Source organism: Sinohyriopsis cumingii, chromosome 4, assembly GCF_028554795.1.
Source record: "Sinohyriopsis cumingii isolate HCF-2022 chromosome 4, ASM2855479v2, whole genome shotgun sequence".
In the NCBI taxonomy this organism is placed as follows: Eukaryota; Metazoa; Mollusca; class Bivalvia; order Unionida; family Unionidae; genus Sinohyriopsis; species Sinohyriopsis cumingii.
The window spans coordinates 141,917,774-141,929,845 of NC_142964.1; the positions used below are offsets into that span (position 1 = coordinate 141,917,774).

The following is a 12,072-nucleotide window of genomic DNA, read 5'->3' on the forward strand; positions in this document are numbered from 1 at the left end:
CTTCAAGGGGGCCAGTACTATCCTAAGTTAAAAGTCATGATAAGTTGGAAATCAGGTCCAATGCCGACACGGGCATAGCGGAATAAAGTACAATTGTCTAAATCTTTTTCTGGGATAATGCAAAACTCTGTAACTACCATTGGACGAACAAAACAGAGAGCATCCTTGTTGAAATTACATTTATTTATATTTCCAATTATTACTTTATAATAACATCAAAACATGTAACACTAACTGGGTGGACTAAGAAACCTGGCACCTCTCAAAACACCTTTAGAAAACCAAGGCGTCACTTCTAAGTCTTAACCAACTAAATGTGTTGGGATGAGGCTATAAGGTGTCAGCAGTAGAATCATATACTCTCGTATTTTCAGTGCTGTTCCGTACGGACTTATCCATGTATGGGAAATCATCATGGACAATTATCAGGATCACGGATACGAGTGTTTGGAAATGAAGGATTTATGTGGAGAGAAAATGCTGTTTCAATAGGGTCCTTATCTACGGACCAGAAGTCAGAAGACGTTTGATGAAGAGAAGAAGACCTATACGTTGCTCTTTACGTGAACGGAATGATGTTAACAAAAAACCAAAGGCTCGTTTCAGGTCCACTCATATGCCTCGAAAAGATTTGCTTTCTTGCCTAAAAAAATATTTAGTTAATTGCAAAGTTGTCTGTACAACGTCTAGTGTTTGTGTCATCTCTGTCTCTGTTTCGCCAGTCCCGTTTCCGCCAAGCGTTCTAGGTTTTTGTTCCTTCTGTTTGGTCAGATTGAGGTCAGCTCCTTGCTACATTGTTACCAATCGTCAGTGCCGTGACGTCACCTCCCTGTTTCATTCATATTGTCCCTAGACAGTCCCAATACATTTTTGTCCCTCTATAGCCCCACTTATGTTAAAATTCCCCATCTTAAATTCCCATTGTCCCTATATCGTCCAAAGACCTTTTTGACTGGATTTTCCATTTTCCTTATATCATCCCCATTAACTACTAACATGTTTGCATCTAACATCTTCCAGATAACAGATTTGTATATTGACGTCAGCCGGTGCCTTTCTCTGAATCGCTGTATATAATAATAATAATAATAATAATAATAATAATAATAATAATAATGAGGACTTAGTATAGCGCCTAATCTTTAGAAGCTCTAAGCGCTTTACCACATTAGACAACACCTATAAGATAAAAAACATATACAATGCTATGATTACAAAAACAAACACCATGAAATTAGAAAACATAAAAAACATGCTGAAAATATTTAAGGTAGGAAACAGTATCAGGTCTTTAAGTTTGTTCTTAAAGTCGAAATAAGTGACTTTTGAGAGCGCTCTTGAATGGGATCACTGTGTCTTTGTGTCTAAAATCAGTGAACTATTCATTCCACGTTGCTGGGCCCTGATATGCAAAAGAACGCTGTCCATATGACTTTGCTTTCATAGTGGGAATAGTGAGTATACGATTGTCAGAAAAGGAGCGTAAGTATCTTGCTGGTGTGTACACATGGGTGAGGTCGGATAGGTATGTTGGACTGGAGTCCGTTAGTGAAACGTAGCACAGAAAACAAATTTTGTGTTTGATTCTGGATCGAATGGATAGCCAGTGTAGTGTACAGAGCAGCAGGGAGGTGTTTATGATCGTGGTACTCTAAGTATGATCCGAGCAGCTGTGTTTTGAACTTTTTGAAGTTTCTGGAGTAGATATTGAGACAGACAGAATTGAGCTACAATAGTCCAGTCTTGAAAGTACTAATGAACACACAAGTGTTTTAGTGGCATCAAATGAAAGATATTTGCGAATGGAGCTGATGCGTCTCAGCTCAAGATATGCAGCCTTGCATATGTTCATGACGTGTTGGTGCAATGTGAGAGTACTGTCCAGAGTAACACCAAGGTTTCGTACTGATTGTGTGAATATAATGTTGGTGTTGCTGATATTTATTGTTTGAGGTAAAGGATGTGAATGAGAACGTCTTTCTGTTGTGATCAGAATGGCCTCAGTTTTATCATCATTCATCTGCAGCTTGTTACATGTCATCCATGACTTCACATCAGAAATGCACCTCTCTACACCTTGGATGGTAGCATCAACTTCATTTGGGTGGCTAGATTTGTATATTTGGGTGGCTAGATTTGTATATTTGGGTGTCATCAGCGTACAGTTAGTGAGATATTTGGATGATGATCTATGACACTTGAGAGCGGCTGAGTGTATAGAATGAAGAGAGCAAGTCCAAGAACAGACCCCTGTGGAACACCACAACATAGATCAACTGGGCTGGAGTGTATTCCATTTGCAGATACAATTTGTGTCCTGTTGACCAAGTAGGACTTGAACCACAGTAAGGCTGTATCATGAATGCCAAATACATGCTGGAGACGTTGAAGTAATATATCATGGTCTATTGTGTCAAATGCTGCAGACAAATCAAGGAGGGTGACGACTGTAATCTTTCCGCTATCCAAAGCAGAGAGAATGTCATTAACTAGTTTTAGAAGAGTAGTTTCAGTGCTGTGGCAAGGGCGATATGCAGTATGTACATTGCTAAAAAGACTGTTTGAATTCAGATGAGATACAAGTTGGGATAGAACAACCTTTTCTAAGATTTTTTTTTATATGAATGGGAGATTAGAAACTGGGTGGTAGTTCTTTAAATCGTTATGGTTTCTTCAGCAGAGGCTTTGCAATGGCAGTTCTGAAAAATGATGGGAATTCTCCTGATGAGAGAGAGGTATTAATAACATCAGTTAGTGAAGGCAATACTGGATCTAAGCACTCAAGCAACAGTGATGTTGGAATTGGATCAAGTTCACATGACTTTGGTGAACTCTTCATCAGAATTGTACGTACGAAATCCATAGAGACAGGTTCAAATGCTGCTAATGGTTGTCACTGGAATTCTGTATCCCAACTGTATGGTGACGAGGAGTCAATTGAAATTGTGGTGTCAAGCTTATCTCTAATGGTTCAAACTTTGGCACAGAAGAAATTTGCAAACTTGTCCGGAAGGTTGACTGGAGAGAAGGTAGCTGGAAGTGGTGTAGATTTGTTCCTTGACATTAGCATGTTAGTAATCTTGAAGAGCTCTTTGCAGCTGGAACTTTCTATGATCTTAGTAGTGTAGTGGGCTGATTTCGCTGCATGGACTATATTTGTGACATTCTTCTTAGCGGCTTCATAGATTTGCTTATGAATAGTGAGTCTGGTGGATAGCCAAAGCCTCTCAGCTTTACGGCGGTCTCTTTTAGCAGTGCGAAGCTGGTCCTTAACACTGCTATACAATGGAGAACACCTTTGAATTGATACTCTGCACTTGGTAGCTGGGGTATGTTTGTCTTGCAATGAACGCAGGCAGTTATCGAGTTGTTCTGCTGTAGGAGGTAAGCAAGTTGTTAGGTTTGCTTGGATGTCATGCATTAGTTTAGTTCTATTTATCAAACGGAGGTTTCTCTTAATAGCAAATGAAGGTGGAAGGTTAGGGACGAATACGTCAAGATGGTATACAATGCAGAGGTGATCTGATGCAAGGTCATGGGATACCAGGGAGGACAGTATAATGTTATCATCAGGTCTATGAAGAATCCAGTCTAAAATGTGACCATGTTTATGGGCGGGTTGGTTAACTGACTGTTTGAGGTTGAAAACATTAATGGAATCTATGAGTTTTGATGTGTTTGGGTTTCCGGGACAGTCAAAGTGAAAATTGAAATCTCCAAGAATAATCATGTTGCCACCTTTCCATACTCCAGGAGATTCGGAAACTGCTCCAAAAAGAGAGATTCAGTCTGCTTGTTTTTTCTACTAGGAGGAGGGCGATATAGGCAGAAAAAAATGGACTGACCTTTGCTCCAGTGTGAGTGTGGTTTGGACTAGTTCAAACGATGTGTGGTCGAAACTGAATGTTGTGGTGTGGTTAAGACGTTTGATCATGGAGTTCTTTGTGATGACAGCAATTCCACCTCCGCGAGAGTTACGGGGGAACGACTTGATGAAGTAACCAGTGGGTGTTAGATCCGCGCACTTGGGTTCATCGCCAGATGTTTTTAGCCATGTTTTTTGTCAGGAAAATGACGTCGATATTCTGGTCGTTGATAAAATTAACTACTTATGTGCGCTTTTCCGGTGGTCCTACTGATTGGGCATTGAATAATGCAATACGTAGAGGTATCTCTTGGATGGTTGACACAAAGGTTGACGAATTAATAGGGATTTGAATGAGGTTATCTAAATTAACGGTCGAATTTTTAAGTTGTTGAGTCGGAAAGGGCATAAGGGAGATAACTGGAATTCTTCTTCCTGTTCTACGCCAGCCTTCTTTGAAACAACGTTTCTTTTTTCGCTTCTGTTTACATTTAAGTAATGATCAATGTAATCCCAGTTCATTTAGTCTATAGCACAGTGTAGTGTGGAGAGCCAAGGAGTGGTCATTTAAAGCAATTAATGAGGGTCCATTATAGGATAAACGGGTTGACTGACGAGTATCACGTGATGGCGGTTTGTTAAAAAACAAAGGAAGTTGTTGCAGTGGAGCAAGACAGCTCAGGAAAAGTCTAATTGTTCTCGTTTCCAAAACAAGGAGATGAAGAAACACATACGAACTGAACAGCCAATACATAAAGAACACAATATGGTAGACAAAGACAGGCAACAAGCTCACATATCATGAAAACGGCCCAAAAAACGGAACAGCTGCTTCAAGCCGGTTAAGCGATAGCGGCCATCTTCATACGGAAATACACAAGAGAATGGAATTGTACCGTATTGGAAGAAGATTCACTATTCTGTATTAATGCGCCTTAAATGAATGAAATTCAAAATGGGATTTAAAATGTGTTATATTAAACTACGAGTTTATTTAACTATTACTTAATCCTAAATAGAGGTATGAGCTCCTTTTAAACTAGTTGTGCCTGAAAAAGCAGTAAATGTAATACTAATCAGACAAAGTTATCGGCGGTTGTGTGGGTGTGGTGTATATCACTGCAAAGGACCTAAGTCTACCGCTGTCCCCGCTAATAATTCATGTATATTTTCTTTGTCCCTTTGTGACACTTAATTTATTTAACTTTAATTGGCTCTTTGTTAAAATAAAAAAAAACTTAACAGTATGTTTCCACTGAACAATCCAAACAAGGTTACAACAGGAACACAAGAATTAAGAATGACTCCAAAATAAGAATGAATCTGACTCCTGGTACATGATTTTGTCTAAGTTTCGCAATTTTTATTTATGACTGTAAATTGTATCGATTATCTTTAGCTGGATCTGGGGTGCGTTCATATGGTCTATTTGAAGGTATTAAAGAACGTAAAATTGTATATAATCTATAAATAGATGTTTACATGCGTCTTGACAGTTATTAATAATAGAATTATTAGTAAAGATGTTTACAAGATTCTGCCTTGACAGGTCAGTCGAATGGTATCTTAGAAGAATTTAATTAATTCCTTCTGGATGAGTCAGGCTGCATGAATAAATATCTTTAAATATCAGATTGAGTAGTAAAATATATCACGTGGGATATATTGCGACAAATACTCGTAATAGACTCTGAAAAGTGTATATAAGATTAGAACTGAGCAGTCAGATTCATTCTTATTTTGGAGTCATTCTTAATTCTTGTGTTCCTGTTGTAACGTCAAATCTTTAGACATGTTTATGTTGTGCTTAGATATTATTTGAGAGGAGTGACATTTGTTTGGATTGTTCAGTGGAAATAGAAAGTGCTCCTTGGACTATAATTTTAGTTTGGAACTGTTATGAATTATTAAAAGGATTTTCGGACAATGCCATTTTGACAACATCGCGATTCTTGGCGGACTAGTACATTTCCGGTAGTGAAATTTATACAGCATATTCAATTTTTTTCTGACTTTCATAGAACTTTAAGAGGATTATATTGGATTCATTTCATAATACTGTAAGTTCTTCTCACATTTTCATTTATAACTTTGATAATTAAATGATTTGTTCAGTTTTACAAAACTCGTTGGTGTTTGCTTCTTTCTGTTACTTAGTTTATGACAATGGTTATTCTTGACAAAATGGCTCCACTAAAATATTATTCTTTTGCTGATAATATGCAAATGCATGCACGGGGGCTCGTATCGTTGCTTACAATTGACCTGTCATACATGTACTATATAATAACTACAAGTGTACTTATTATATAGCACATGTATGGCAGATTAATTGTAAGCAACAATACGAGCCCCTGTGAATGCATGTATATTATTGCTTTAACAAAAAAGAATATTTGAATTACGTATTTTTAACTCGTATCTGAATAATGAATATTTGAATATTAAATCGTTGTCTTCGATACAGCCAGGAAAACTAAAATCAATATGAGAAATCAATATGAGAAACAAAAGTCGTTATGCTGCAAAGGAGCTTCTTGTAGGTTAACCTTTACGCCAATTCCAAAGTTACTTTCAGGGCCCCGAGTGGCCGAGTGGTCTAAAGTGCTCTCCGTTACGGATCACTGCCGTCTCACCTCTGTCTGCGTGGGTTCCAGTCTCAGATTCGGCCAATGTGGGTATGTGAGAAAGCTTGCCAGTAGCTTCTCATGGATCGGTGGTTCTTTCCGGGTTCTTCCTCCACCATTAATACTGGCCGCCATGTATAGTCTATCGTGTGCTGAAAAATGGCGTTAAACCCTACAAAAAACAACAACAACCAAGAAGGGAAATGGCACAGTCTCAATAATGTAGAATGGAATGCACATAAATCACATCTATAGCAACACAAATTACACACAACTGTGTTAGAGTTCTCAAAGGAATATATAGTTTATTATCATCGGATAGTTCCTAAGGCGCCTGCATAACACGTAATCACATCTTCTAGCATGTTAAAATCACACTCGTGACCTCCCCGTGTATATACATATCGCACTCGTAATCTGATCCGTGCATATACTATCTTATGTTTTAAGTTCGGAGCGATTTGACGTTTATCATACCTGTCCAGTCGGGTTCGACCGAGCGACATCATAATACGAATTGTGTTAAAATAGGTCCCCCCTCAAAAAAAAAAAAAAAAAAATCCTATAAAAATTGCATAAATCTAAGTTTTTTCCTTAGTGCGGATTAAAAACGCATGTTTCAAACATATATAAATCCAGAAATGCTGCGGCTCGTAGCTATCTCTACATAGACGCTTGCATATGTCTCTACTGATAACTATAAGTTTGATCATGAGCGTTCAGAAATTTAAACTTGTTTAATAGCATCGTGTTTGAATCGGTTTACTATGAGAGTTGGATTAGTACTCAGTCCTTCAACTGTGCGTGCATGGCCTCGTTTGAAGAGCATCATATGAGACCAGAGTACCAGTCTATATTGGTTCTATGGTAACAACAGTAGTTTTAAATATAGTTCTATATGGCGACGATCTGATTAAAATCAGATCTCCACTGTCGTACATGAGGATCTGACAGCGACCACATATTTCATGTTCTGGTGACCTTTGAATTAGCCAATGGAAGTGCAGCTTTTAGAAATTTGAAAGGGAATCATATCGTTCGACACACATTGATGTTCTTCAGCCATACTGCTCAGTCTTCCAAACGCGAAGATGCAAGATTTCATCTGATTGGCTGATACAATTAGTAATTATGATAAACAAACTGAGATCACCAGAACATGATCCCGAAGAATTCGCTGTTAGATTTTCACTTAGGACAGTGTACATCTAATTTTAGGCTGTAGTAACGACGAGTTACATCACTTATATATTTCCCGCCTCGATGTTGTTCCAGTCGCAGACCATCAACGATTATAGTGTCATCCTGGCTCATAATGAAAAGAAGCATAGTGAGATGACTAGGGTTCAAGATCATTATCGGTTAGCCTGGTTCCAGAACATGAAATAGCTCATTTTGCTAAAGTAAGTGAGAGGACCAGTCTAACCTGAGAGTTTTTTGTTTTTTTTTTAAATTCCCGCAGAAGTAGCCGAGTTGGTCCGAATGTGGCGGCAAGGCCGGAGAGGGTTCAAATTTGCAGTGTCTTGTTGAAAATACCAGTCGAGGAAGTACGACATTTACCGTTAATCGATTACATATAGCATTCAATTTAGCGTCCATTGAACGAGGTAACAATATATGAAGTATTCAGTGTTTTGCTGTACATAAGTAGAATGATCAGATTTAATTGCAAACGAAAATGTTCACATTACTACTGTACTCGGTACAGTTTGATAAAGTCACAGGGGCTCGTACCGTTGCTTGAAATTGACCTGTCATACATGTACTATATAATAACTACACTTGTAGTTATTATATAGTACATGTATGACAGGTCAATTCTAAGCAACGATACGAGCCCCTGTGGACAAAGTTACTTGCCAATCCATCTTCGCCAATGATCATTTGTCGTTGGGTTTACTGTGGAAGCTTTTAGACATAAATTCATAATATAATTTGAAACGAATATGTCAGGTACAGTTATTAGATTTAAAATGAATATGTCAGGTACATTTATTAGATTTAAAATGAATATGACAGGTACATTTATTAGATTTAAAATGAATATGTCAGGTACATTTATTAGATTTAAAATGAATATGACAGGTACAATTGTTAGATTTAAAACGAATATGTCAGGTACAATTATTAGATTTAAAATGAATATGACAGGTACAATTGTTAGATTTAAAATGAATATGACAGGTACAATTGTTAGATTTAAAATGAATATGACAGGTACAATTGTTAGATTTAAAATTAATATGACAGGTACAATTGTTAGATTTAAAATGAATATGACAGGTACAATTGTTAGATTTAAAATGAATATGACAGGTACAATTGTTAGATTTAAAATGAATATGTCGGGTACAATTATTAGATTTAAGTCCGATCGAAATGCTTTTATCTTCATAAATTACATTATTGCAACGCCAGACGTGAATGTAAATCAGAAAAATGCGTTTGTTAAAAGAAAATATTTTTTTTTTAAAAAACAAAAAAAAAACGTAACTTTATTTTTTGAAAGCTGCAAGTTTTGGTTTTCCAAAGATGCAGCGGTATTCATTGTTGTTTATCCAATCTGAGATAATTCTTGGAACGAAAATAGAAATGCCCAAACAGACAAAAAAAAACAAACTGGCAAATGTCAGTGCATGCATAAGGTATCAGGTGATTATATTCGTGTTGATTTCTGCAACATTTGTTTAGGTTGATCAAATTGTAGTCGGATATTTGTTGCTTCTGTTGTTTAAACCTTTGTAAATATATACAGTGCATGGAACATGTGATTTTCACGTTTGTCACAGTTTTTCATGCTAATTACTGAATTGGAGAGGATAATTATGTTGCAGTCATTTATCACAATCTTCTACCCAAATCTTAAAAAAAATTGACTCATGAGTCCGGTTGGTATGGAGTTGATTACGAATGTAATTATAGTCAATTGTAATTGATTACATTGTGAGCTGTCATCGTAATCATTGATTTCAGAAGCACTATAATTGTAATTGTTTTTCTTTGGCTTGATGTTTAATCGTTGTAACAACAGTATTGTTGATGTGAATGTGTTGTATGGTTATTTGTATGTAAATAATTGCCAGAACTCATTTTTACAGTTTATGATACCTGCCCTAAACAAGAAAATATAGCAAGTAAATACAAAGCAATCATAATCATCCCTATGTAATCATAATTGTAGTCGTAATCATGATTTCCAAATAATATATAACCTTAATCATCAGTGCCAAACCAATTATAATTGTAATTAACACCTATAATTGACCACTTGCCTGGAGTCCAGTCTAATTTAGGTTTGTGGAATGAAAGTGCATTCTTTTGAATGAAGCAAGATTTTTGCCTCAGTCTGAAATATACTTCCAAGAATATCTGAAAGGTGCAAACAGTTACTCAGCTAAAACATGTAACTATTGTATTATTTTTAAAACCATGGAATTAGATCATTGTTTTTATAAAAAGGTGCATTCCCTATTGAAAAGTTGGAATTCGCCAACACCATTTGGTGTCAGCATTGGGTAGCTGCTACTAGCCAGCCCAGCAAACTTGAACGACCTTTCTTTGAGATATACCTGCATGAAATCGATAGTAATATGCTTTATTTTCTCAAAAATCGTGTTGCACTACACCCAATCTTGGTTGAAAATAAAATTTGACATAAGCCAATATTTTCAATCCTGTGCCATGACATAAAGCAAATTTCATGCTGGTGTGTCTTAAAAACAACTCTGATTAGAATCGATATTGCTCTGTTTATAATTGTATTCACTGAACAATATTACATCAGAAGGCAGAGGGCATAATTGTCATTTCAGTCATGTACACTTTGGTAGAAGCTTGATGTAGCAATCAGTTCTGCATCTGTGTGTGTCCATCTGTCAGTACATCTGCCCACACCCTATATTAAATTCCTTATTGAGGGTTTTAGATTATTTTCCTTTTATCTATGTCTTTAGCAAATTATAATGCAGGCTTGTTGAAAACAGAGTTTCTAAATATTATTTACAGATATGAAATGTGCCTGTTATTTTTTTCCTATCTTAATACTGAACAGAGCCTAGCTTAAAAAAGCTTTTTGGCAGAAACTGATTTTATGTGGCAACTGCTATGATCCGTTGTTGTCTGGTCAAAATCATGAACTTCAGGTAACAATTTTTTATATGCTTTGTTTGAAAAACAGCATATCTGATATTTATATTATTAGTAGAGAGATTGCAAATCACAGTTAACTGGTCTTAAAGGATTAACAGTAGTTTGGATTTCATTACAGGATGACATCAAAGCGAAAGCTACAGGTTAGTTTCCATTCTGCAGTTGCTGTAATGCCCCTTGAAAAATGAAGTCTGAATATCAACTGTGAAGACCTGTGTTTAGTTCTTCTACACCGTATCTCTTTATTAGATAGCAGTTTGCAGAGATGCCATCCATTACACTTGCAATTGAATCATTCCTGTATTCAGCCTTAAATTATGCCATGATAATTACTTATTCAGATTCTAATTTTCAGTTCAGATAATATTTTATGAGTCAACTTTGCAAGAACTAAGCTGTTATATAATGGAATAAAAGATAGCACCTGTCTTGAGAGATGATGTTTTGTTGGCAGAATTGGTGGTGTGCAAAAACAGGTTTTGCTGTAAAGAAGAACAGACATATTGCCAAAACAAATTTGTAATGCATGACATCAGCACTGGATTAATGTATTGCTTTGTAGTCTTTTTTCAATGGACTTCATCATGCAGATAAAGACATTTATTTAAAACATAAATACCAAGTGTGATATATAAGATGAAAATTTTGAAATAATAAACAGATTATGGTAAACTTAAATCCACTTTTATATGGATGTTTTTTAACCACAAAAGCCAAGGTAATCTTTCATCAGAGCTATTTTGCAAGTCTTGTTTGCATGTACACTTAAGCTTCGAACATGCATGCAACATTGAATTTTGTCTAGTCAGCTATAACTTATCATTAAACCAGTCAGTGCCACTGATTAATTATGAAGTTTGCCAGATTGTGCAGAACTAAATAAACACAGACGTTACATGTATAAAAAAAACAATTGGTTTCAGTTTGCTGCTGAAACTTGTCAACAGTTGTCTGTAATAATCTACTTCTACTATGCAAGTCAAGATGATAGCTGTTATATCTCATTTATTAAATATATATTTTTCAGGAGAATGCAGATAGCCCACCTGTAAGTAAATTAACGTAGCAATCATATAGAGATTCTTCTTTGTTTCGGTGCTGTATCATGTCTACCATTGGTTCACAATATATTATAATGCTGTAACTTGGGTTAGAGGTCAGTTGTTTTGTGTAAATTGCTATTATGTCACATACTGTGATCGTATTATTTTACTGCATGTACAGTTTCAATATTTTAGCTCACCAAGCCTGAGGCTTTTATGTCCATACTGTAATGGGAGTGTATTCAAACTCTTATCAGGCAGGAATCAAACCAGTTCATCCGTACCATATGCAGGTGCATATACCAATAGATATGAAGGCTCGTTAGTAAGTAGTGTCCTGCCTCAGCTGCTTAACTCCACGCTTTTTACAATCTGTCTTCAAATTTCA

At 36.3% G+C, this 12,072-nt stretch overlaps 1 protein-coding gene across 5 annotated transcripts in view; it reads left to right on the forward strand.

Moving 5' to 3' along the window:
- Nucleotides 1-7,968: 7,968 nt before the first annotated feature.
- LOC149802222 (uncharacterized) overlaps nt 7,969-12,072 on the forward strand; it is an 85,939-nt gene continuing 81,835 nt past the window's right edge. For 4 of the 5 annotated variants that reach the window (XM_089956641.1, XM_089956643.1, XM_089956644.1 and 1 more), the window contains exons 1-3: nt 7,969-8,099; nt 10,760-10,784; nt 11,669-11,689. In XM_089956641.1, coding sequence (XP_089812767.1) covers nt 10,761-10,784; nt 11,669-11,689 — 45 coding nt within the window. In that variant the 5' untranslated portion in view covers nt 7,969-8,099; nt 10,760. The remainder of the gene's footprint in view (nt 8,100-10,759; nt 10,785-11,668; nt 11,690-12,072) is intronic. The other variant, XM_089956642.1, reaches the window with a different exon arrangement.